Raw genomic sequence first — 27,930 nt, 5'->3', positions numbered from 1 at the left:
GAGGTTATCAACATTTTGTATTTCTGTTGACAGGATGACATCCTTACTCCAGGCCATCTTCGCCTGCATGATGCTGGTTGTCAGTGTCTCTGACTGCAAAGGTAATATGAAAATCATTCAGTAGTTCATACATGTGTTTTAAAGATATAGATGTTTTTTCCTTTCCCCAATTGAATCTGAAATTAAATTTCTACTTTACTAGTTGACAAAGCAGCTGAGTCAGACTTTCTTAACCTCCAGCCTTTCTCAATTTGAGCCAATTGGGGACTTTCTGTGGAGAGGGTATTCACCCAAAGAGGCTATGACCTGAAGATGCATCCTCACTTACTGTCCCAGAACAGACCCAAACAATTCACAGGCAGTAAAATTGGTTGAATCTTAGAGGGTGAAAAAAGGTCTAATTCCAGATAGTGGCATCTGCTCTGTTATCCTGATAGCGTAATTTCCAGATAGGTAATTTCCTCTTCAATCTTCTTCTGGACGGCCGGTCTCCAGCGCCTTGATGCCTTAGGGTGATTATTGCGCTTTACAAATTGCAAATCAAATCAAATAGCGGCTTCTGCTCCTCCCGCATGAAGCAAACCGCCATGTAAATGCTGATATCTGACCCCGGGGACCCCATCTCCTGGGGTCCGCCCACATTAAGAAGGGGGAGAGGGCACGCAGTCCCTCTCCTGGGCCAATATTGGTCCCAGAGACCCCATTCCCAGGGGCCTATCTAATGAATTATGGTGGAGTGGGCCCTTATGGCCCACTTCCTTGTTCTGATTTTGTCTCCAAGGACCCCATCTACTTGGGCCTTATTCTGAAAGGTTAAGGAAACATGCAGCCGTCCTCCCTGGATATTGGCCCTGGGAGCCCCATTCCCCATGCCCTATCCACTTAATATTTGGGGAGGGGGGCCACATGGCTCCCTCCCAAGGCCAATTTCGGCCTGGGACTATGTCCACTGGGGCACCGTTGGGAACGGGTGGGTGCCTTGGAGCCCACCCAGGGTACAAATATCATCATTGTTGAAGGCAGAGGGGGAAGCTCCAATGCCCCCATGGCCCCAGTGAGCTAACTGCCTCCAGAAGGAGCCGGCATTGCTCCTGCCTGCAGGAAGCAGCAACAAATGCTGCCGGTGGGATCATTTTTTTCATCTGTTCTCCTGCTCACTTCACAGCAGGCAGGGGAACACATGAAAAGTCCGCTTCCACCAGGTGGGAGCATTTTTCATGCTCACTCCTTCAGAAAGTGGACTTAGGGGCATATTTACAAGAAAATGTCACAGCACGTTGCCGCAAACAATTTTGTTGCGCTGCGATACATCATTATCGTAGTGAAGGACTGCGCCGTATTTACAACAATACTGCACACTTGTACTCACCTCTGCACTGGCGCAAAAAAGCAATCTAGCTTCAGCACACGCACCCTTGCACTACAGTGCAATGGTGCCTGCGTTGTTTGGAGCAGGAAGGGACACCTCCCTGCACAAAAACTATCATAAATGACCTTTTGCCGAGCACACACACTGAAAGAGCAAACATTTGAAACAAGGAGAAATAACAGTATTTCTCCTTGTTGCGCCGCTCTTATCCGTTCCCTGAAGAGGCGTAGGAGTTTGGCATTGCCTCAGATTTAAAGATCTTTGTAAATCTGGAGCAGTGTCAAAAATCCATGGGTGTTGCGATGGAACAGCCATTGCAACACCCATTGCACTCCCCTTAATGCCGAAAACTGCATTGGGGAGAGCCATATTTACAAGGTGGCATTAAGCCATGCAAAGTGGCTAGGGCAGCCTTTGAAATATGGAGCAGGGCACACCACCACCTGGGCATTGCAAAAAGTGATGCTCAGTGGCGCAATGCACATGTAAATATGCCCCTCAGTGTTTGCTTTGGCTTGGCGGGAGCTTTGAAATTGCTCCTGCCAAGTGAGAGCAAACACAGGTCTCCCTACCCACACCAGGCAGGCACAAGATATAGTTACCTTAGAGCAGAAGTTATAGTTACTAGAAATAACTCTAACTAGAACAGGAGAATGTATAAGGTTTTTGTGTGTTTAAAATCTGAACCTAACTATAATGTCCCTAAAAACCTTTGTTTTTTTGTGTGAATTTCTAAGTTTTTCTTGTATTTTTCTAATTCTTTTTCCTAACTAAATGTCCTTGTAACCTTTGGTTCTTCTAGTGAATTAATAGTTGTTTTAAACATTAAATAAGATGCCCATTGCAATGCACAGCTTTGTGCGGTCCCCACCTCAAGCCTGCTGCTCCTGCCTCCCCTCCTTCTTGCCATCCATTGTCCAAGTCCATGCCCCTTCCCTCTCCTTACAGCCCTGTGTGTATGTTGTTTGCCGCCACTGCCCATCTAGCCTACCCTGAACAGTTAGCTTACTGCCCAATCCACCTCTGCCCTACCCTCTGTTGACCATGCACCAGCCCCCTCCGTCCTGCCCTGCACTGGTCGATATGCTGCAACTGCCCTCCATTTAGCTTGATGTCTCTGCCCACTCCTCCTGCCCTCTGTTGCCCAAATCTATGCCCCATCATTGCCCTCCTGCTTAGCCTCCATGCTTAGCTTGCTACCCCGACCCTCCTTCTCCCTGCCCTCGGATGTCTGTGTGCTTGTCCCTGCTCATTCCTTTTTGCCCACCATGTTCCGTTGACCTGCCACTGCCCCTCCTATCTTCTCTGAGTGTTCTGTTGAGCTGTGACTGCCCATCCCACCTGCCTAGCATGGTCAGATGGCTCACACCTGTCTCTGCCACCTCCACACTGCCTGTCTGAATTCCATGCCTCTATCCTCTCCCTCCTGTCCTCCATTGTCCATTTTGCTGCCACTCCCTTCTGCCCTCCATGCTTCACAGTGCTGCAACAGCTCCTCCTGTTTATTCTGTGTGGTCTGTTGTGAAGCCCAATCCCCTGCACTCTCTTATCTGTGTCCAACGACTACCCCTCACTTCTGTCCTCCATGGTCCTTTGTGCACGCCTCTGCCCCTCCTCTTGCTCACAGTGGATTGTGCTGCCACTAACCCTCCCACTTGCCATGCATGGTCTTCTGTGCTGCCACAGCCCCTCCCACATGCCCTGTGTGGTCAGCTTGCTGCCCCTAACCCCATCCCACCTTCCTTCCGTTGTCTGCGTGTATGGCATTATTCTCTCACTGTGGCCCTCCACGATGTGTTGTGCTTTCAGTGCCCATCTCGACTGCCCTCCATGGTTAGATTGCTACTCCTGAACCCAGCCCTCTGTTTTTCATGCGCAGGTCCCTATCAACGCCCTCCTGTCTTGTCTGGTCCATTGTCATGCTCCTGCTCTTCATTGTCTGTTATACTGCAACTGTCCCTCCTGTCTGTCCGGCATGGTCAGCTTGTTGCACTTGCCTCCTTCTCCTCTGTTCTCTGCTGTCCATGTGCATGGCCAGTCCCCTCCCCTCCCTCCCTATTGCTTTCCATTGTCCATTGTGCTGCACTGTCGTTCCTCTTGCCCTATGTGAAGTATTGTGCTGCTGCAACTCCTGACTCCTGCCCTGTAAGGTCAGTTTGGTGCCCCTGTCTTTCTCCCTCCTACCCTTTGTTATCCCAGTCTGTGTCCCTACCCCATTCCTCCTTCCCTCCATGATCCAATGTACCATAATGGCCAACATCTTGAACTCAATAAGAAGGAGATTTTGGAGGAAAAAAACTGGGGATTTGGTTTTCCCTAATGACTTACAATGAAAAAGAGGTGATTTTAGGCGGGAGACAGATAAAATAAAGCCCGCTGTCCTGCCACTGCACCTTCCACCTGACCAGCATGGACATCTTGTTGCCTCTTCACCCTCTTCTCTGCCCTTAATTATCTGAGTCCGTGCTGCTGACCTCTGCCTCCCCACAGTATTCTGATGAACAACTAGATTGCTAACATTTAATATTTATTACAAAGGTGTGGCACACCTGACGTCATCGTGATGTAATCAAATCTGTAATACCTAAAGCATTTCCTTTAGAAATTATGAAAATTAGAGGGTCTTATTCCCATAGAAGTTATGATTAGTGCTCTAAAAAACTAAAATGAGGACATATTTTCTGAGCACTCAGATAGCGACAGAGCACTTTTCAATTATTTGCTATCATGTTTCTTTATCCATTTGATCACTTGGTTATAAGGTACACATAGGGGAGAGGATGTGGTGTTATGGCAAGAGCTGCAGACTTTGCAACTGGGCAACCAGGTTTTAGCATCAGCGTCAGCTCGAGATCCCTCGAAATCCCCAATATAAAAATTTTCAGTTTTCCACTGTGATTCCATCAAGATGGCGTTCAGATGTGCCACATTTTTGGCATCAAGAGAGAATGTTAGCACTCTAGTTGCTCATTAGAATATAGTAGTAAAGCTGCTGATCACCAAGGAGATAACTGGCAGTCTACTGCTAGTGTTGAAAGTGCATGTTTCAGTCTGCATAACAGAATGTTTTAATAAAATAGGAGAGCAAGTTATTTAGGAACTCACTCAAAACGTGTCCTAATTTTTCTTTCTACAGTACTAACCATATTTTCTATGACAAAATGAACACCTTCATTTTGTTTCTTTCCAAATTAAGGGGGTCATTAGGATGGCGGGCGGACTTTGCCCGCCCGCCATCCTCACGGGGATTGGGACCGCCCGCCATAAGGGCAGGGGTCCCGTGGGGGGTATTAGGATGTGTCCGCCACAGTGGCGGGCACATCCTGCATTTATAGCATTGTGGCGGATGGTGCTCTCAGCACCGCCCATCACAATGCTAAAAATGCATTAATGCATTTGCATAGTCAAAGCGGCAGGCACCTCTCCTTCACTCTGGGGGCCCCCAGAGTGAAGACCGCATGCCTTTCCGTGGCGGCATCGCCGCCGCGGAGAGGCATCCACAGCAGCCCATCATAATATGGCTGGCGGTGTCTATTAGACACCGCCACCATATTAAACCTTTTCCGCCCCGGTCAGCGGCGGACGGTCTTCCCGTCCGCCGCGGTCCCCCCCCGCCATCCTAATATGGCGGGGGGAATATAGGTGCGGGTGCAATCTGTCCGCCATCCTAATGGGCCCCTAAATGTTTTAACTTTTACCAGTTTGATTCAATCATGTTGGCTTAAGGTGTGCCATACTTTTGGCATAAGTAAGACTGTTAGCGCTCTAGTTACTCTTTAGAACATTCAGAGAGGCTGCAGTAGAACACACAGGAATCAACTGACAGGTGCATGTTTTACTGGGAATGTCAGACTTCATTCTTGTTTGGCTATGTGTTAATTTGCTGAAAATATTCTCTAATTTTTGCTTCCCGAGCATTTTCCCTAACCTTTATAGGAAATAATGGGAAAACAGGTTTCTCTCACACATAATTCATTAAATCCCAGCAGAAGACTTTTTCACAGGGTAAAATCACCTTAGAACACACCACAATTCCTACAATTAGTATGGAACCAACAACAAATGATTTATATTGTAACTAACATATTTTATCACCCTTTATACAATCTCCTTTTTGTAACCCTCAAAACAATCCATTCACTTCAATGCATTTCAATGGGGTACTCTCATGTAAATTGGTCCCAAGATAGCTGCCAGCACTTTTTTGTTCAGAGTTTTATATAGCGCGAAGTTGACCTGAAGGAATCAGAGCGCTTTGCATGAGCACCAGTTGCGTTACACAAGGACACATTCATATATTTTGTACAGGAGATTAAGTGATTTGCCCTACCATCTCCTCACTTCCTGGTTGAATTGCTGACAGCTAATCAGATCTCACCATGAGATATGTACTTAGCCTCAGCTCAGATACACACATTTTGTTTCCTTTAATATCTCGAAAACTACTTAAAGAATTTACACCAAATCACAAAAAGCATCTGCAATGTCATCAGTCTCGCATTTGTTTAAGTTAGAACTATTGGCATTGTAAATGATATTGAGTTTTTTACTTATGTTTTGTTTGTGGTGGAGTGGATGTGGGTTTGTACTGGAATTATGTGGTTTGAATTGGAATTGTTAGTTGTGGAACTGTGTGGGCTAAAATTGTGTGGTGAGGTGTGTGTTTGCCTACTGGAATTATGTGGCATGGTGAATAAATAGGGTTGAGAGCTGTATAAAATAGATAGAAATTAAGATTGAGAGTAAGATTGAGAGGGTGAGTGGTGATTGGTGTGGAGTTGAGCAGTGGAAATATGTTGCATGGTGTGCTGTGTAATTATGTGGCTAGTAATTAAATGATATGAACTGTTTTGGAATTATGTAGCATGAGATAGTGTGTTGTGGATTTAAAAATGTGAAATAGTTTCTGAAATTGAATTGTGGCGTTTGCAAGGTGATATACCATGTCAAATGGAGGCATGCAGGTACTATTAGAAATGACCCAGTGCAGCACATGTAATAAACGCTGTCCAGCCAACCTTAAAATGTCAGTATCACAAAGACGAAATCATTGTTTGCTTGTCCCCTCTGCCTATTTTAGCACCAAGAGGCAATTGAAGTTGCAGTGGGCACTACATAGAATTGCCAATTGTTAGAAATGGGGGTTTCTAGTTGGCACTGGCTGGCGCCACTGTCCAAATAGGGACTGTTCCTCCTAAGTCAGGGCAAGTGGGTCACCCCTTTCGATAACCCCTGCTCAACCCTGTGGTAACGTAGCACAAGCAGTTAGGCCTATCTCAGAGGCAGTGTGTGAAGCGTTTATGACCACGTGCAATAAGGTAGCAATGACACCACAAAAGGACACAACTCACGTATGTATACAAAAATATTATCTTTATCTAGCAGTTTAACTCAACTCTCAAAGCACGTCAACAATAACAATTCACATCAACCCGTAGGGACTCAAAGGAATGACAACGTCTCGACCCAATCGTAACACTGACTGAGTTCAGGGACGGGGCCTACGCGACCCGTTGTGTATCGGGTACCTGTCGTTGGAAGGGGGGACAGCACGCAGCTTCTCAAAGAAGCAGAGACAGTGCTTTATGGGTCATACTCGCAATTTTGAGATGGATACTAGCCTCATTACGCAGCCATTTGAGAGCTTGAAGGTCCAGGGTGATGTGATCCCTTTTCTGTGATCTGGTGATATACTTAGCTGCCCCATTCAGAGAGGGTTTTAACAGAGCATGTGCGATTTTTAGGAAACCCACAAAGGAAGCGCTACCAGAGTCTAATTTTGATAAGACAAAAGCTTGGACTGCTGTTTTGAGGTTTGCCAAGGGGGAGATTGGTTTTAGTTTCATTAGTGCATGTAGTTGAAGGTTGGCTCATCTGGTGGTGGACTGATGTGCTTTTTCATGCAGAGGGCATTGTCCAAGATGATACTTAGGGATTTCACAGAGTCAATGATGTGTAGAGAAACAAGTCAAAGGGGAATCCCTGGAAATACTACCTTTTTGCTCACTCTCTCATGTCTTATATCACATACATCCAAAGAAACCTGATTTTAAATGTAAATATTGAATTCCCACACTAAAATGTAACGTTTACAATCTTCTTTATTTAATTATGAAAACACGGAAGTAAACGTTATCCTCTACATGTAAGTTATAATTCAGAAAAGCTTCCTGAAGGCATACATACTTAAAACATTTTCAAAATAACAGTACATAGTTTTATAATACAATATATTCACAATATCTCATCAGGTATATGCAGATTAACTTTAAAAATCAGAAATAAAAACATATTTATAGCAAAATAACAATACATCATTTAATCATAATTTAAAAACTTAGAGAAAACCAGATCATTACAAAATCACAGTACATCAGTTTATCACAACCCCTTTCTATCAGTAGCTCCTGATATTCTTGCTACGCATTTGTTTGATCCAGAAAGCCTTTCTATATTCAATTTTAGGGACCACAGTACCAATAATTTATGGATATCTGTTATTCCCTGGGCTCAACTTGGATTCTATTTTCAAAACAGTGCGTCGACGCGTTATGGTGTCAAAGAACTTGGATATCGTAACACCTTCTTCAGGACAGGACAAATCTTGGGGTCACCGTTTCCAACATTTGGGGTATCCTTCTGTATATGTAGAAAGATAGGTATCAATAGGGGTAACATATTGAAAAGACTTTTCGTTTCATTATATACTACATGCCATTTGTTGTTACCCCTCTTGGTTATCACAGTTTTATGAACTTCAAGCAGACGTTTTAACATTTTAAACATCTTCTCTTTGTTGGACAAATCTGCCCTTACAGAATGTTCATCTCATCTATTCCATAGCTTGTTTACATGAGTTCATATTGGACAAACCCTAAAACATCTTGCTACTGCCTCCATTACATTTTAGTGGTGGTTTTCAGATATAGACTCTCACAGTTAATCTGCGCATTCTCACCTCTAATGATTCCTTGCCTTCCTTTTAGAGAAAAAACGGGGAGAAAGACTCTCTGGGATTAATCTTGTAACCTCTCCGCTGATATGCTTCAGGTACAGGGTCAATCTGGGTATATAAATTCAGTGATTTAGATGTATTCCTTATTATTCAGTTCTACCCACAATCACTCGGCTATTGGTTCTTTTTTATACTTGCCTTTGTCATAGAAAACCCGATTGGAGATTTTTGTCGTTCTCTTCCTATGTTTTACCGTGATAAATTAAACCTAGATGTGTAAATATAGGATTTTAGATATTCCCTTCATATTTCACACTAGCATAATTATGTTTTTTCTATTGAAATTTACCTTTGGACTCTGTGGGTGAAGCATTGGTCCTATGTCGTTTCTATTTTCTTCTATGTTCCAGGCTTCTGTAGGTCGGGTCCTGGGGTTTACTGTAGGGGGCATAGACGTCCCCTTATTACTGTATTGCCCTTATTATCTTAAATTCATGTGAAGTTATTTCCTATGTATCATTTATTCTTACCTTTTTCCAATAGGTTTTACTTCTCAACGAGGGATAAAGTGGTTTTGAGACTTTCTCCACTGTTCTAATCCCCACTATCCTTGAACTGGATATGTTCTGTAAAAGAGCGATGTAATACATTGGAATGTTATATGTGTATATCCACACAGCTTATTATCTTACTCCCTTTTACAGCCATATTTGACAGGACTTTCCTTGTTATCTTACTTTGCTCTTGCTGGACCTTCTTATTCGTTGCTTAAATGGTACATATACCGCCCTTACCACGTTATTGCCCTTCTATTTTATGGCCGTATCTAACCCATGGCCCCTTTCTATTTTGTAGGTAAGGATTCCCTCATTTGATCCCCATCAGCTTTATTATAACCATACCCCTTCTCCCATTCTATGTTGTCTCAACTCGAGAAAGATAAACTTTAGGAAAAGGTTCCCATGCTTGGCTTAGATCTCCCATTCATCGTTCTTTTACCTTAATCTCTCTATAGTGTTAACAAGGTCTCATTCTATGGTAAACCCTAACGTACCTCGCTATCAGTCCAAACACTAACCTGGTAGATCGTGGGTCCGTGCTTCTGCCTCGTTTTCTCTTACGAGTTACCGCTTTCTCTGTCTCCCTTATAAAGTGCAGTTTATTACTCAAAACTCGCTACAGCTGTTTGATTTTTGGGCACATGCATACATCTTGGTTTTTCCATCTCACTATGTGTCGCCATCTTTGAATGGAGTTACTGCCCCAGAAACGGGCATGTTTATCGCTATGTACGATCTTACCTGCTCTCTCTCTTATGTTTGTCGTGTTATAGAGTCTTCTATGTGTACATAGTCACTGCTGATTTTCATTTTAATTTTTCTTGTTTTTGCTCGTCGACTCTGTGTTTGACGAGCAATTATAATATATGACCCTATGGTTAATTCTGTGCGCATGCGTTTAAAGTCTCTTTTCCTATGAGCCGCCATCTTTAAGTGGGCTCCCGGTTCCTAATACGGGCATGTGTATTGTTTTATGTAATTCTGCTCTATTTTGCTGCTATATTTGTATTGTGAACATAATTTTTTTAAATATTGTCCGATGTTCATGTTTTTTAGCCCCCTTATTTTTCTGGGACTGGGGAAAGTATATAATATATGTATATATGTGTTCTCTATTCTATGATGCTCTATTATGAGACTCGAGAATGCTTCGATGTTGTGCTGGGTATTTTTTGCTCAAATTAAATCCTCCTTTCTACACCTTCCCTATTTTGTGTTTTTTTGTTCCAACATGACATTACTCTGGCTTAGGACATTAGAGGTTTCTATAGAACTCTAGTAACTGTGGGCCCATTTACAGCACACAGAGTGTCCCTCTTGTTTTTATCGTCCAACAGGTACTCCCGCTCGGTTGGTATTATTTAATACATCCTGCTATTATATTATGGTTTCCCAGTCCTCTCGTGAGTTCAGTCCACATTTAATGGTATTAAACTTAATCATATACCACTGTTCTTGTTGTTTCCTTCTCTTTTTGCTATCGCCCATTCTGATCTGTTCCTTTATTTTTTCCAATACCACCCACCGTATGACTCTCTCACTGTGGCCCTGCTCCTTCCAATGATTTACTAGTGGGGCGTTTTCTTTGTTCGTTTTGATTGCAGATTTATGTTCCCCTACTCTCAGTCTAAGCTCTCTACTTGTCTCCCCTATGTATCCCTTCCCACATGGGCACAGGATCAGATACACAACATTTTTGCTCCTGCAGTTATTTAGCGTGTTTATGTTGTGACTGGCTGAGTTTAGTACCACTTCCTTGGTCACTGAGCATAGTTCGCATATACTGCATGTCCCACATTTATGATTACCTACCGCCTTTTCACCTGCTATAGTTCTCTGGGTTTTCACTACATCGTCTCTATATGTGTGTACTAGACTCGAACATAGGTTTTTGTTCTTTCTGTATGCATACATTGGTCTAGGCAGGCGAATCTCGGTTCCCTCATTGAGGATTTTCCAGCTATGATTAATTATATTCTTCACCTGATTCGCAATACATGAGAATTGGCTTACCATGACTATCTTTTCTATTTCTTTCTTTTTCTCTTTTTTCTCCAGCAGGCTTTCCCTGTCGTAGTATCGGGACCGTTTTAAAGAATGATTTATCAATTTCTTAGGGTAACCCCTTTCTCTAAATTTTTGTTTCATTTCCTCTGCATGTTTATAGAAATCACTAATCGTTGTACAATTCCTTCTCAACCGAAGGAATTCGCCAAAAGGTATGCTATCCTTTTGGCTTTTCGGGTGGTAACTTTTATAATGTAGTACCGTGTTGGGATCTGACTCCTTTTTAAAAAGTTCCACCTTCAAGTGTTTTTTTTTGTTTTTTTGAATTTTTTTCAATTTTTATTTTTTTTAATTTTTTTTACAGAGTTTTATATAGCGCGAACTAGACCCAAACTGAATCGGGTATCAGAGCGCTTTACATAGCACCAGTTAAGTTGCATGACGACACGCATTCATTTTAGGCACGGGGAGATTAAGTGATTTGCCCAGAATCACAGGAGGTTTTTTTTGACGTCGTTACCAAGACTCGAACCCATATCCTATACAAATATCTAAAAAGTTTACTTTGCTACTGCCATAGGACGCTGTGAATTTTAGGTTTTCATCTCCTAAATTTATCCAACTCAAAAAATCCTGCAGGCACTCTTCGGTGCCCGACCAGATGAAAAAAATATCATCTATGAACCTGGCCCAATTCCGGATGTTTTCATAGTATGGGCTGATTTCATTGTAGATGTGTTTCTCTTCAAACACACTCACATAGATACAGGCTAGGCTCGGCGCGCAGGTTGCGCCCATGCTGGTCCCCTTTCGTTGGATATATAAGTCCCTTTTGATTAAAAAAATATTATTTAGGAGTACCATAGATACACACTGTAGTATAAATTCCTTATTGCCCCCTATGATCTCTGTTTTTTCCAGGAGGGTCCTAATCACTTCGATAGTATCCTTTTGGGGTATGTTGGTGTAGAGCGACTCTACATCTAGAGTCACCATAATTTCTCTCTCACCATCAAAACTCATTCCTTCTATTTTGGCTATCATGTCCGATGTATCTCTTATGTAGGACTTCTGTTTTTGGACTAGAGGTTTCAGAAATCTGTCAGCGTATTTACTCAGAGGTTCCAATAGTGAGTCAATAGACGCAACTATTGGTCTGAGTGGAGGATTTTCTAAGCTCTTATGGACTTTAGGTAGTCCATAGAGTGCGGGTGTCTTTGGGCTCTTGGTATATAGAAATCTGAACTTCTCCTCACTAATTTCACCATTTGTTTTGGCTGTTTGTAGGAGTGTTTCCACTTCCTTTTTCAAAGCCTCTACTCTATTTTGGGATACTCTAGTGTAATGTAGCTCATTCGACAAAAGGGACATCACTCTTTGGTTGTAGTCCTCCGTATTGAAGACCACAACCCCCCCTCCCTTGTCTGCTGGTTTTATAATTATTTGGGTATCTCTTGACAGTGACTCTATGGCTTCTCTCTGTGTCTTAGTGACGTTGTGATCCTGGTATTGTTTTTTGTTTAACAAACTACCTATTTCCATTTTGACTATAGATTCAAAGATTTCAATATTTTTGTCCGCCATCCCCAGGCTCGGAGTAAAAGTAGGTTTTGCCCTTAAACCTGAGTCAGTGGGGGGTTCTCTTTCTTGTCGGTTCTCAAATAAGCGACATAGTCGAACTTTCCTGAAGAACGCCCACGGGTCTTTTTCTAGTTGGAATTTATTAATGCCTGCCGTGGGGACAAAATTAAATCCCATCCCTAACACTTGTTTTTCTGCCTCTGTTAAGATTCTGCTGGAAAGATTTATTATGGGAGTTATTTCTAGCGCCAGTATACCGTGTTCCTGGTTCTCTTGTACTCTTGAGGAGCCTGGTTCTTCTGGTACTCTTGGTCCTGTTCTCTCACAACAGGTTTCCGTGTATAGGCACCCCTGCCCCTGTTCGAGAATCCCCTTTGGGGTCTGTTCGGGCGCTGTCCTAAAAAACCATTCTGTTCCCTGTTGGGATGGGTGTACTCGCCCTCCTCCCTTAGTGGCATATCATCTTCCCCTCTGCTTTCTGATGTTCCTGAGCAATTCATGTGTTTGGGTCTTCTAGATTGGAATCTAACCCTAGGTCCCCTTTCCCAGGTCTGCTCCGGCTTTTCAACATAGTAATCTTTATTTAGGAATGGATATATTACCTCTTGACTGAACTTGTGTATGTCCTTCCTTAGCTTTTGGGTCTTTCTATTAGTTAAATATTCGCAATACCCATTCATATCCTGGTTTATCTCTTCTATCATTTTCTTCGCATCTTCTAAGACATTTGTGTCCGTGAGGATTTTTTCTAACTCCTCTATTTCTCTTTTCTCTATTAAAATGGTGCTTTGGGCCGTTTCTATTATTAGGAGCATCCAATCTCTACTACAACAGTTGGAGATGAATGTCCAAGTTTCTAAAAATTGGGGATTATTAACGAAGAGACCGGGCTCGTTCCGTATTTCAAGTCCTATTGGTATTGTTCCGGCCCTCAATATTGCGTCATGAATTCTGCATGAAGTTCTGTACAAATTATTTTCTTTTTTAGGTTCACAAGTTGATTCCATTTTTCTCCCCCATTAGGGATGGCAGTTATAGTATTACCATTTCTGTTTGAGCTAAGTATTTTATTTAATTGCTCTTCACTGAAGCCAAAGGTCCTCAGTGCATCCATTTCACACTTGGATCACAGACTGTTAGTTTTTCGAAGAAAACTCATGAGTCCTCACAAAACCTATCTCTCCAGCACTGGGCTGTGCATACGAGTAAAGGAAAGAGAGAAGACCCCACTAGAGTACAGCTCAAGGCAGTAAGATTATGGAAGTCAGTCCTTGCTCTAAGGGGCAGTTGCAAGTGCAGAGATCAATAAGAATTCTGTCTTTTGAGGTGGTTGTAAGTTATCCAATGTTGCATTTTAGTCAGGGTGTTGTTAAGGATATTCATTTGGGGAAGCGATTTTTATGTAAAGTAAAGTGTCATCAGCATATATGTGGTAGGAAATGCAGGTGAGTTTAAAAATGTCAGTTAAGGGCTCCATGTGTAAGTTAAACAAAGTTGCGGAGAGAGTAGAACCTTTAGGTATGCCCAGTGACACTGGCAATTGATCAGAGAGGGCGTGATTGATTAGGATGCACTGAGATCTGTTACGAAGGAAGGGGAACCATTTTAGCACAGTGTCGACGAGTCCCATCCTGTGCTCCATTCGGTTCAATCTGGTATTTCGATTGACCATGTCAAACGCCGCCATCAAGTAGGATAAATAGGCAGGATTCATTATGGTCGAGAGCGTGTAGGGCACCATCAACAATATAGATCATGCCTGTTTTTGTGCTATGGCCCGGTCAGAAGCCAGATGGGCATTGGTCGAGAAGTTGGAATTGATCGATGTGATTGCGGAGCTGTGAGTGCACTCATTTTTCTAAGTTTAGCTAAACTTGGAATGTTGGAGATGGGGCATAGTTGTTGGGGTCAGACTGGTCGGAGTTGGCCTTTTTAGAATTGGGGTAACCTGGCCACTTTTGGGGCATTCGGTCATGGAGCATTGATTATCATGGTCCATAAAAGTAGTAGGAGGTGGATGACCTCATTGAGGAGTTTGGATGGAAGGGGATCATTGAAGTGATTGGAGTATTCCAAGAGGTCAATAGTTTTAGAACCTCACTTTCATTGAAGAATTTGAAACTGTACCAAGCTGCATTATTTTTAAGGATGAGGGGATTGTTTCTTGGGTATTGATTGTGATCGAATGGGGTGGGATGTGGGGGGAAGCTCACCAGGAGGGAGTTTCACATAGTTCTGGATCTTGGTGGTGGTAAGCATAGTTTTCTCCACAAAAAGGAGGGAAATAATAATAATAATAATAATAATAAAGGGGTTTATAAAGCGCATGGTGACGCCATCTCGGCGTGTCCCCGCGCTGTGGAGATAGAGACAGTGCCGAGACAAAAAGACAGAGTCTATAAGGTGTAAAGATACGTTTTTAACAGTTTTCTGAAATTAGTTTCTGTTTCTGCTAACCTAAGGTTCACAGGGAGTAAGTTCCATTTGTTGGCAGCTAGCACTCTGAAAGAGCGGCCTCCCAGTTTAGCTTTTTGAACACGGGGGATTTTGAGCAGGCCTGTCCCTTTAGAGCGAAGTGCTCTACTTGGCTCATAAGTGTGAGCTAGGTCCTTAAGATACTGAGGAGCTTTGTGCCATATAATCCTATGGCACATTAAGAGTGCTTTGAATAGGATCCTTTTTTTTATAGGGAGCCAATGTAGAGCAGCAAGAGTGGGTTTAGATGCTGCTCTTTTGGGTAATCTCAGGGCCAAGCGGGCTGCAGTGTTTTGAAGTACCTGCAGACGCCTCAAGTTTTTTTCAGTGGTTCCCAGGAATAACACATTGCCATAATCTATACGGGAGGTCACCAAAGCTTGGATCATGGTTCGTCTAGCCTCTAAGGGAAGTAGGTCCAGGGTGCGATTAAGAGTTTTTAATACCCCAAAGCATTTTCTCACTAACCTGTCAATATGGCCATCATATGATAATTTGGGATCGACCCAAATACCCAGGTTCTTAGCTTCTTTACAGGGAGTAGGCAGTGGTCCAAGACAGTTTGGCCACCAGTCCCCCGTCCAGCATGAATCATTTCCTCCTATCACCAGTACCTCCGTCTTGGAGCCATTGAGCTTCAAGCAGTGGTGGTTCATCCAACCTGCTAGGTCCTGCATGCAGGCCTTGAAGTTGGCAGCTGCAATGGTTGGAGCTTGGGATAGAGAGATCAGCAGTTGGGTGTCGTCGGCGTAAGAGACTAATTCTACACCGTACGATTGCACCACATCTGCTAAGGGCGCCATGTAAAGATTGAACAAGGTGGGGCTCAGGGCAGAGCCCTGAGGCACCCCCTGTTCTAAGGTTATGCTGTCTGAGCAGAAAGATCCCCGCTGTACCTGAAAGCTACGATTTGTAAGAACCGCTTTCAGCCAGCCCAGCGCCGACTCAGTGACCCCGGCTTTGTTTAGGCACTGTAGCAAGATGGAATGTGCTACAGTGTCAAACGCCGCACTGAGGTCCAGCATGATAAGTGCCATGGTATGTCCAGCATCTGCTCCTTGTCGCAAGGTTTCAGTGGCTCTCAGGAGGGCAGTCTCCGTAGAGTAGCCAGGCCGAAAGCCAGACTGAGAAGCGTGAAGGAGATTGTTCGTTTCCAGATGGGACACTAACTGAGTGTTAGCCACTTTCTCTGCCACCTTCGCTAAGTAGGGTAACAAGGAGATAGGTCTTAGGTTTTCAAGGGTATCGTGGCTCACATTCGGCTTCTTTTTGATCGGAAGAACAATTGCTTTCTTCCATACTTCCGGGAGTTTGGCAGAAGCAAAGGAGACCTGGAGCACATGCCTGAAAAACGGCTCCAGTACAGTCAGGCTCTCTCCTAGTACCCTAGGAGGAGCTGGGTCCCGAGGGGAGCCTGATTTGATACTTTTACATATGCTATTAAGGATCTCTGGAGGGGGGACCGTGAAGCATTGTAAGCATACCTCCACAGAGCTTGCTCCTTCCCTTTCTACCAAATCATGTCCAGATGTCATGTTTCCAGAGAAAGTAGCATAGATGTCTCGTATCTTACCAGAAAAGTAGTTGGCTATTTTATTACATGTTTCCACTGAGTCGTTTTGGGAAGTATTATCATTGGCTATTACTGACATCTCCTTGAAAATTTTGAAGAGCTCTTTAGAGGAATTTTCTGCTTCCCCAATGCGGGATTTATAATGCATGGCCTTGGTAGTACGTATTTTGATGTTATATTCCTTTTGTGCTTTTTTGTAATGGGTTTTGATTATAGGGCAGAAGTCTAAGCGCCATTGCCGTTCTAATTTTTTACAGATGGATTACGCGGCCTGTAACTCGGGTGTGAACCATGGGGCAGTTTTCTTTCTGCTATTAACTCTCTTGATAGTTCGTATTGGGGCAGTAGTGTCTAGGGCAGTTAAGATGCGTTCCTCTAACCTACTGTATGCGCTTTCGCAGTCCGTGCCCCCTGGCTGTCCCCCTAGCTCAAGTATTTTATTAAAGGTTTCTTGTGAGAAATTTTTCCATTTACGACATTGGTAACGGTTATTATTGTCCTTTTTAATCTCAGGCTCTGATATCAAAATGTGAAAAGGAATTAAAAAGTGGTCTGACCATGGTACCGGTGAGGCTGCTAGAACTTTCACTCCACTCCAGTTGCCGAATACAGGGTCCAACAGGTGACCATGTTTATGGGTGGGGGAACTATTTTGTAAGTCAAAATGTAGGGACTGTAGCTCTTGCCTGATGTCCTTTGCCTCTTTATCTAGTTGGTCGTCAAAATGGACATTCAAGTCTCCTAGTACCATAATTCTGCTTTCCCTTATAGCTAAGTGGGCAGCCGCTTCCACAAGGCTAGTAGTGAAGTCATAGTGCCTGCCTGGGGGTCTATAGACAAGAATACCCGATACAGAGTGTTGAGGCCCAAGTATAATTGTGAATAGACCCGCTTCACAGTGGTCAATCTGCAGGGGTGATAGAGAACATTCCAGCGGAGTTTTGATCGCAATTGCAATCCCTCCGCCCCTCCCCTCCTTCCTATCCAGTCTGGAGAGAGAATAGCCAGGTGGCATGGCTTCTATAATTTCGGGGTCGGAGTGTTCTCCTAGCCAAGTTTCTGTTAAGAAGAGTATGTCCAGTGCTTCGTCTTCAAGTAGGTCACGGATCTGATTACTATGTTTGCTAAGTGATCTACAATTTATCAGTCCTCCTTGTACCCTTCCTTTATCTAGGTCTTTAGTCGGTTCTCTAGCAATTTTAAAAGGGCATATGGGGCAGCTTCGAAGAGATGCCGCCTCCATCGTGTGCCAGCAGGGTGCATTAATCGACGGATGTAGATCTAGCAATACCTGTCTTCCATATTGTATGTGGGAGGACCCAGACCAGCCAGGGGTCGTGGCCCCATGCTCCGGTCGGCCTCGGACGGGCGCAGACGGGCTTGACTTTGGCTCGACTTCGGCTCGCTTCCGGCACGCCCGCTGCACGCGTCCGCTGCGCGGTCGCTGACCCACACACATTTACGGAAAGGCAGGGGCAACTAGAGCGCTGACCTTGCAGCCCTGAGCCCGGAAGTGCTGGGCTCCTCCTCACCCTCCGCATCAAACGCCCAGAATGGACGCGGCGGACCGGGGCGGGAGTATAATGAGTGCGTGATCACAGAGCTTTCATATCAGCCCACAGGTGAGGTGCAGTCAAATTATAAAATTACACACAAGAATTCACTGTGAATATTAAAATTAGCATCCAATCGCTAAAGTTAAAACCGCTCTACATTCAGCGCTCGCAGTGCAGCTCTTGTCATACAGCGCAAAGCAGATAGAGTCAGCCACTGCCACCGGCTAGACTCGTCTCCACCCCGCGGCTGCGTTTCTACTGACCTTTTATCCTAAAAACACATACAGCGCAACTAGAGCGCTGACCTTGCAGCCCTGAGCCCGGAAGGGCTGGGCTCCTCCTCACCCTCCGCATCAAACGCCCAGAATGGACGCGGCGGACCGGGGCGGGAGTATAATGAGTGCGTGATCACAGAGCTTTCAAATCAGCCCACAGGTGAGGTGCAGTCAAATTATAAAATTACACACAAGAATTCACTGTGAATATTAAAATTAGCATCCAATCGCTAAAGTTAAAAACGCTCTACATTCAGCGCTCGCAGTGCAGCTCTTGTCATACAGCGCAAAGCAGATAGAGTCAGCCACTGCCACCGGCTAGACTCGTCTAGGTTTCGCAGTTCCGTAATGTTAGGTTTTCTAAGCCTGAGGGATCGCTTTTGCAGATCATTTGGTTTTTAACAATTTCTAACAGTTTTTCAGGTTGATTAATTGCTGTGTTGAGTTGAGTTTGGAAAAATGCTGCTTTGGAGTTCCTGACATGTTCGTTTTTAGGCCTGCCATCTTTCTCGTAGATGTTTAAGATTAGACAGTGAGGGGGTGTGTCTCCATGCTGTTTCCGCAAGTATGAGGTATTGGCGTATCTCGTTTAGGTCACTTTGAACTAGGTGTTAGAGCTTTTAAACAGGATTCTCTTTAGCTGTTGGGGGCCAGGGTGTCCATGATATTTGACATGAAATTGATGTAGGGTTGAATGAGGTCATGAGCGCCATGCATCGAGGAAGGTGGGAGTAGGAAGTTGTTACTAAAGGTACACAAAGTGAGTGGATTAATGTTATTGGTGTCTCGGATGCAATGTTTGGCTTATACTGGTTGGACCTTAGTGATGGTTCCATAGAAATTGGGAGAGGTGCTCTTCTATTCCAAAAGAAACAGGGTCTCAAAGTTAATCTAAACAAATAAAGCATCCCTTTTGTTACACACACATCAATTCACACCATTCATAACTATATCTCTTCATTTTTTTAAAAAAGGAAGACATTTATTCTTTTATCAATTAATGTAGATTCCCACTTTCTAGACACCAACCTCTGTATTATGTAAACATTTCACATTTATTGCACATTGATATATAAAAATGTAACCAAGGTTACATTAAAAATCCACATTTTAAAATCACATGCTATCATAAATAACAATTCATCACAGATCCATCTCCAAATAAATGTCTTCTACAAATGGTTATGGATGACAGTATTCCTAAATATCTCAAATATACACACAGTTATCACAAGATCATATAAAACTCAAATCTTTGTCACAGGTTGTAGATCTTTTAAACAGGATTCTCTTAAGTTGTTTGGGGGCCAGGGTGTCCATGATATTTGACATGGAATTGATGTATTGTTGAGTGAGGTCATGAACACCATGCATGGAGGAAGGTGGGAGGAGGGAGTTGTTACTAAAGGTAGACAATGTTAATGGGTTAATGTTGTGGGTGTCTTGGACGCAATGTTTGGCTTTTACTGGTTGGCCCTTAGTGATGGTTGCCCTTTCAGAAATGAAGAAGTTGATACAATACTGGTCAGTCCATTCACCAGATAGGGTTGAGTCGATTTGTATGGTGTTCTCTCTTTTGATGATTAGATCTAAGGTGGCCCCTTTGATATGGGTTGGGCATAGGGAGGCTTGTATAAGACTTAGGTCCTGGAGGAAGGATTTAAAACTGGTTACGAGAGGGTCGATGGAGTTGCTCCAATGAATGATGAAACATCCAAGAAAAATGTGGTTGTTATGTTCATTAATGTTAGAGGAGATAATTTCCATGATTTGTTCGATGAAAGTGTTATCTCAGAGTGGGTGGTGGAAAGTGTGAAGAGAATACATACGTTTGTAATTTGTAGTATTTGCAGGAAGGCGGACACAGAGTGTATTATTATTACAGAGACAGTGTGGACCTGTGTGTAAGCTAGCCCTTTCCCAGAGCATGTTTCAGTGAGTATAAGAATGTCAAGGTTAAGCTTGAGATTATTTTATAGCGCCTTGGACACATGATTCCATCGCAATGAGTCTGTCCATCAAGTTTGCTGCTTGCAATATGTCCCACCTGATTTGTAAGTTCGCAGTTCTGTATGTTCATAATAAAATTGCAATACACATACTACAATAATTTATTCACATTTTTTTTTATGTGCGTACACTATGTAATCCTTTACAGGAGGTGGTCGGGAGAGAATAGACGGGAAAATAATATGTTCCCTTTAAAGTCAGAGATATTATATTATTGTCACATCAGTTCCTGTGACGTCACTTGCTATGATGTCTCTCCAAGTTGCACACTAGAGCTCTGGCCATGGTAATTAGTCCCCACTATCTTATAAGGACTTGTGTCCTTCTGGGCCACACCAATCGGTGCCCAAAGGCAGACAATACCATGCAGGCCTTGCCCCACACCTCACATAGCTGCATGACTTGTGCCTCAAGAACAATCGCGAGCCTCCTCTGGCAAATGTGTAGTTGAACCCCACTGAAGAAAGAAACACGATCTCAAGCAACCCTTGTATTGCTTGTTTATTTTCACCAACATCTTCTCTCCTTACATGAATGGTGGGGCACAGCCATGCATACAAACTGCCACGGCAAGGGTGTTGTACTGCTGTGTGGAGAGAGAATGCCTATGGAGCATGTCATAGCATGGCTGCCTTTAAAATGGTCCAACACAGAATTTGTCTTCTCACCAAAGAGCATAAATCATCAAGGGCCATATGTAGGTGGGCTAATACCGGTCGGCAACGGCTGGAAATCGGGTAAATTTCCCGTTACCGACCGGTATTTAGCCCTTTGCGATGTAGGAGTCTGGATTTAAGGATTCGGTAATTTACCGATTCGTTATTTTAAGGAATCGGTAAAATACCGATTCCCTAATTTAAGGAATCGGTAAATTACCGAATTCTTAAATCCTATGTAGGGAGCACTCAAGTGAGTGCATTTTTGGTTTAAGGATTTGTTATTTACCACCAACTACAGTTGGTGGTAAATACTGAATACCTTTAAAAAAGCAATTTTGTGCTTTTTTAAAAGTGCCGTGTGGCAGCATGTGCGCCACATGTGCACACATGCACCATTTAGGGGTGCAACAGGGTGTCAATGTGACACTCTGCCACCCTTAAATATGCTCCCCCTATTACCGATTCGGTATTTACCGAATCGGTAATAGTGAATGGCTTCCGATTCATTCCTATGGGCCTTCAGGCCCATAGGAATGAATGGGAAGGTATTCCTTATTACCGATTCGGTAAATACAGAATCGGTAATAACGAATATTACTGAATTGGTAACATTTACCGATTTTTTACCTACATTCTATTTACCCATTCTTAAATACCGAATTGGTAAAATTAGGTATTTAGGAATCTGTAAATAGAAATTACCTACATCTGGCCCCAAATGTCATAACCATAAGGCAAACCTGCACTTCTCTGGAAAATCCTGTGGCACATATCCAGGCACAACATCTTATCGCAACACTGACGCCCATTGAACAGATCACCCAGTTGGTCAACTTGATACCAGTCCTCAAGACATATTTTGCGACTTCTTGCACTTGAGGTGCAAATTGCCTCTGAACTTCGTCTTTGACTTCCTGGTTGACTGTGTCCTTAAGGGTGACAGGGACCTGGAGTGGGTCTGCTGATTGGAGCACAAACCACCTACCGTTTGTTCACCCGGACCCTAAACACCACAGGCAGACTTCATGTGGATCTGTGAACAGCTTTAGTCCAGTCACGGTACAGCTTGCAGCCAGCCTAGCACACCGTGGTTATAGTAAGAATATCAAATGCCCCTTAAAATCGTTGCAATCATGCCGCGAAGGTACTGCCACAGGCAGTTTTAATTAGGTGATTTTACTGCCCACCTTGGAATAGGGGGGGGGGGGAGTTCTCAAAATATGTGTGTCTTGTAAAAAGGATGACAATATTTACTCTGTGTTTACACTAGTTTTAATAAATATATTTTGACATTTTATTTTCAAAATGTGTAACTACCACAGCTGGCTATGTCTTCACTCAATGCTTTCTCTTCATGCAGAAAATGTGGCTTTGAGAGGCCGGGCCACCCAGTCAAGTGTCCTTGCAGGAGCGGCGCAAGTTGTCGGTTACCTTGGACTGGCGATCAACGCAATTGACGGAAATCAGGACACCAATTACTACCATGGCTCCTGCTCCCATACAGATGATGAATATGGTCCCTGGTGGAGGGTCGATTTGTTACACCAGTACTACATTTCTAGCATTTCAATCACCAATAGAAATGAATTCAAAGAAAGGCTGGATGGAGCAGAAATTCGCATTGGAAACTCCCTGTCAAATAACGGAAATTACAACTCAAGGTAAATTGAAGCTATATTCGAAACAGACACAGCACCTGTGTAGGCTTCCTGGAGGCCATGAATCACTGAACCATCACAGACCTGAGCAGATTGGTGTGATGCTTTGGAGTAACCAACTGTGGGAACCAACTTACATTAGTCCCCTAGTGCAGCACTTTGCAGCAAGTGTGCAGCATATGACTGCATGTGGACATCCACTTAAAGGTGGCATAACCTTGTGCATAAGTTCAGGACATACTATCCCCACCAAAGATAACAGAAGAGACAATGAATCTATGCTACAGCACCGCCATCTGACATGCCTTACTAGCTAGGCCACATAGTGGGGTGCAGATGCATTGCAAGCCCTGGGCTATTTGAAAGTACTTTCATGCTTAGGTCTCCCATCCCATGATTAAAACTCATGCCACTGGTGATGGGGAGGAAGGGAAGGAAGAGCTTGGCCAAAGTCTTAGGCATTTTCCCTGATCAGTGTTGCCCAAGGCTGGCACCAGTGGGGGCTAGATCTCTCTAAGGAATATCTGTTCCTTCCCACGCCAAAAGACAGAGTCTCTGAATAGCTGATTGCAGCAACTAAGGTGATAGTCAGCTAATTAGAGGACATCTCACTCAGCAACTTGGTCCATTTACCATGATTCAGGTGTGTTAGCAAGGCAGGGGGTGCAGTACTGAAGCAAATGAACAAGTATGATATTGGTGTGTGTCAAATACTGATAGTGGACAAGAGGTGGTATTGCTGCTTAATGGTTTTGTTGAAAATCCTCGTGTCCATGTAAATCCTAACTGACGCTGGCTGTTGGTAGCTGCTCTCAAACCACAAACAGTGATACCCATGGAGTAGGTTCCATCACATTTTCAACGATGCAGGTAAAGTCCAGTTTCTCTTCCTCCTCCTTTGCTTTAGTGTGTGCTGTGGTGATGCAGGCACACTGGCCATACTGTGGGTTAATCCTTGAGGTATCCCATGTCTTCAAATACCCCATTTCCACAAACTGAAAAGGGCACACTCTTAGTGCAAAGAGAATCTCAGAAGTAGTGTCTCATAGGAGGGCATCTTTGAACGTGGCATTATCTGTGTGTCTCGATGGAATACATGTCCCTTGAATGCATCTGTCAGGGACAGTGATACTGCACCTCCCTAGGTGAAGAGATTGGTGGATGTGGAACAGAAGCATGGCCTACATTTAAACTTTCGATTTGGTCTACCGACATTCAGTGATTCCAGTAAGGGCCAGGATGTCCTACCTCGCCTTTTAGGATAAAATAGGTGCCTTTTTGGTGACTCAGCCCCAACTATGTAGAGCATAGGAACCCTCTTTCTTTTTATTCAATCATGTTTACTTCATGATATAACCCCATAAATCACATAAAAGATACAACTGTACACAATTAAAATATACAAAAATAAAATCCCACAGTGCATAGTACTCTAAAACATGTAAATGCATCTTGTTTAATTCTCTCAGATATCAGCTATTGTTCCATCTCCCTCGATACCAGTTGGGCCCGATTATCCATAACCAATTCATCTGGGTACTCTTCCCAGTTGAAAAGAGCCTGAATAAATCCTAACACATCTTTGGTGATTACAGTTTAAAAAAATATCACCCCCAGCAATCTTAACTTGCAAACTACCATTAATATGAAAAATATGGATATTCACCCAAAGCTCCAAAAGAACCTGAAATATCCAGGGCCACCATGTTCCATGGCGACACAGGTGCCGCCACCGGAATGAACGGCAATGGGGTGTGACATGCATTTTGTCACTCAGCACACACAATGCAGATTCTTACAAAAAACCAGGGGGCACATGCATCAACATTGTAAATTGCAAATACCTAATTGCGAATTCCTGGGAATCACAATTAGGTAATCACAATTTACTACAGCCTTATAGCCTGCCGTAGCGGGCTATACCGGCTATTAAAGGCCCGCTGCAGCGTTAAAGGTCCGAGCCGAAGGTGAGGGACTTTAACAAAGCAGAGGGACTTTAAAAGCCGGTATAGCCCCGCTACGAAGGGCTGTAAGGCTATTAGAACATTCTCCCACTAGAGGGAAGAATGTTCTAACAAATAAAACAAAGCCTTCAGGGAGCGCGAGGGGATTGAAATCCCCTCAGGCTCCCTGAATCCTTTGTTCACAGCCAGAGCTGTGAACAAAGAAAGATTGGAATGTTGGAGCTCCGGGTTTATACCAGCCATTATAAGCCCAGAGCACTCCATTGTTTTCAACGGAGCTCCCAACATTCCAATGTTCTAAAATGCATTATCCTTAAAGAGTTTCAGATTGCGATTCCTAGGGAGTCGCAAATCGCTCTGCCTCATTAATATTAACCCCTTCGCCGAGGGGCTAATTCCCCTGCGGCGCGGGGGGAGGGGGGAGGCGCGCGGCGTCACGGTACTCATGACGAGCTCAGCTCGTCATGAGGCACAGTGGAGCTGTGCTCATGACGAGCTGAGCTTGTCATGACTCCACCCAATTAATGGAACGCCCCGCACAGGAGGGGAATTAGCCCCGCGTGGGCGTTCCACGGACGTTATGACGAGCTGAGCTCGTCATGAGCACAGCTCCACTGTGCCTCATGTCGAGATGAGCTCATCATGAGCCTCAAAGAGGTTAATGAGGTAGATCGCACTTTGCGACCCCCTAGGAATTGCGAGAATCACAGGGATGGTGGCATGCAGATGTCAGCAGACCACCATGTCCGTGATTGTTTTTAAATAAAACAATCTTTTTTTTTTTGGTAAAGCAGCCCTTTTTCCTTAAAGGAAAACAAGATGCTTTACAAAAAGTACAATGAAAAGTTTTCTTTTACTTTTGTAAGAGCAGACAGTGGGCTTTAACAACCATTCACAAAGGGGAAGGGGGTCCCTCAGGGACCCCTTTCCATTTGCAAATGAGTTACAACCTACTTGAAGTAGGTGGTAATATGCAAAAGTTCTGCAACCGCATTCACGGTCACAAAACATTCATGCTTACTGTTAGGATTTGGTGTATGGAAGGGACGCCCTGAACACGCCCCTTCCAAATACCGAATTGCAAAACCCAATATGCGATTCAGTAAATGATTACCAAATTGCAATTTGGGTTTGATGCATTTGAAAAGCCTTTTTTGTATTCACAAACAGTCCGATTCTTCGAATCGGCCCGTTTGCGAATACAAAAATGCTTCATGCATGTGCCCCCAAATGCCTGGTCCACTCCAGGCCAACAAACATCTTCACGAATACCTAACTGATCTTCTTGGGCCAGTTTTTAAACTTTTTTCAAATACCCTCAGGAACTAGAGATATTCCCAAGCATCACACTAACTCACCATTCCATTTTGACTCTTTAGTTTCACGTCCAAAAGGCGCTACATCATCAAGCAATTTTTTAGTGGCAGATCAACCCTTGATGATGTGTTTCATTTCATGCCCCAGAACAGTGTCCTCTTCTACAGACCTTGTTATTCTTCCTCACATAACGCACCATCCAGAAGTGTCCCAACATAACTCATCATGCAAGGTATTTCAATATTGCTGCAATCTTCTTCTCGTTCCATCTTATGTAGTATAGGCAACCAGGAGAGAAAACCTGCAGCAAAGTTTTTCCCTTCAGGAACGTACATTACTGGAACTTATGCAAATGAAATTGCTACTTATCAAAGTGTGGCATAATCCTTCCTACACCCTAACTGCAAACAAAACAATGAGAGGTTTGTGATCAGTATGCAAAGTAAAAGTTGACCACACGTAAACGTCTTAAGTACTGGGCACTCCAGAGCCAAAGTTTCTTTCTCTATGGTGTAATGCGTAGACTCCACCCATAAAATACTCTGGATGCAAACATCACAATTTCTTCTCTCCCATGTAAGGATACCTCAGCCAGTCCATTATTACTCACACCCGTTATGATGCTTATATCCCAGATATACTTCTCATTTTTGTCAAAAGATTTGTTAATGCTGCACTTTTTTCGAGCAAAATGTGGTACAGTCTTCTGGAGAATTTGAGTTGGTCCTTGCTAGCAGGGGAGGGAGCCTCACCTTTTGCCTTCATTTTCTTCAGCTTCAGTTCTACAGTTGCCTAGTCTTAGACAGAGGCAACATTTTTGCTTCCTTAGTCGTCCCTGGCAGTGTTCCTATCAGGCGAATGTCCTTAGGGAGCTTAGTCAATTGTGGAGCTCGAAGACCTACATATGTTAAATAAAACTCTGTTAGAAGTCCAGTCGAGCCTGTGAATCTAGAGTTACTGTGTATGTTAAACCAATGACTTTTCATCCTGATGGCCTCTTATTAAAGAATAATGGGGACATCTATAGAATTTGAATTTTTCAGCATGTGTTCAACTTTGTTTTTTCTTATTTATTCCCAGATGTGCCACCATTAGCAGTATTGGTGCGGGTGAAACTACGACATTCGAGTGCAACGGAATGGCTGGCCGATACGTGAACGTGCTAATTCCTGGGAAAACAGCACCGCTCACACTCTGTGAAGTTCAAGTGTTTGGAGTCTTAGCATAAGACCACGCTGGCCGAGGAACTCAACTTATGATATTGAGTTCTGAATGTTCGGCTTGTTAATGTCAAACTATATTTTGCATCTGGGGTTTCCAGTGATTTATTGTCATTGTCAATCAGCTATTCAATGTTAGATCCAGAAGTAGATGTTAAGGTGCTCTTATCTAATTAAACCTTTGTCTAACATGTTATTCTTCAATTAATGTGTTCAGCCTATTTACATAAGTGCATTGTGTAAAAAAAAATATATTGGTCTGAGACTAAATAATAAAGATGTAACTATGCAAATATATTGTTTTCAATCCATTTGCATGTATTACAGGTACATTGTGATGCATTCAACTGATTGAGAAGACTGCCTGAAACATTTGAATGTGCCTGACGATTTTGCACATAATTGGGAATTTAAAACAAAGCAAAGTAACTCTTTGTTTAGTCGGTTCGTTGTAGGACCGAACGAAACACATCACGATTAAACTAAATGTGTGAATATTATTTTCAGGGACTGAAGGTTTGGCATGACTTTTTTGAAGTTTGATACTCGTGTAGGTGGGCTTCCTTTTATTATTAAAAGAATGCCCTATTTGACATTATATGTCATAAAAGCGTTACAGCTAAAAGGTGAAAGCAGATCAGACAACTCACATAAAAACACTTTGTGCAAAAGGCAAGATAGGCATCAAAATATCCCGACTTAGTACCAAGACAAGGGTTCATAGTAAAACAGTCATTTAAGTATAAGTTTC

At 43.3% G+C, this 27,930-nt stretch overlaps 1 protein-coding gene across 1 annotated transcript; it reads left to right on the top strand.

Moving 5' to 3' along the window:
• The first annotated feature begins 27 nt into the window (after positions 1–27).
• Positions 28–27,467, top strand: LOC144763939 (fucolectin-4-like). Its single transcript, XM_078649984.1, has 3 exons — positions 28–101; positions 22,381–22,681; positions 27,040–27,467. The coding sequence occupies exons 1-3, from the start codon at positions 35–37 to the stop codon at positions 27,185–27,187; spliced, it is 516 nt and encodes a 171-aa protein (XP_078506110.1). The 5' UTR covers positions 28–34; the 3' UTR covers positions 27,188–27,467.
• Positions 27,468–27,930: the final 463 nt, after the last annotated feature.

The sequence above is a fragment of the Lissotriton helveticus genome, chromosome 6 (assembly GCF_964261635.1).
Source record: "Lissotriton helveticus chromosome 6, aLisHel1.1, whole genome shotgun sequence".
Taxonomy (NCBI): Eukaryota; Metazoa; Chordata; class Amphibia; order Caudata; family Salamandridae; genus Lissotriton; species Lissotriton helveticus.
The sequence above is the reverse complement of the archived record's forward strand: the minus strand, read 5'-3'. Positions and strand labels throughout refer to the sequence as shown.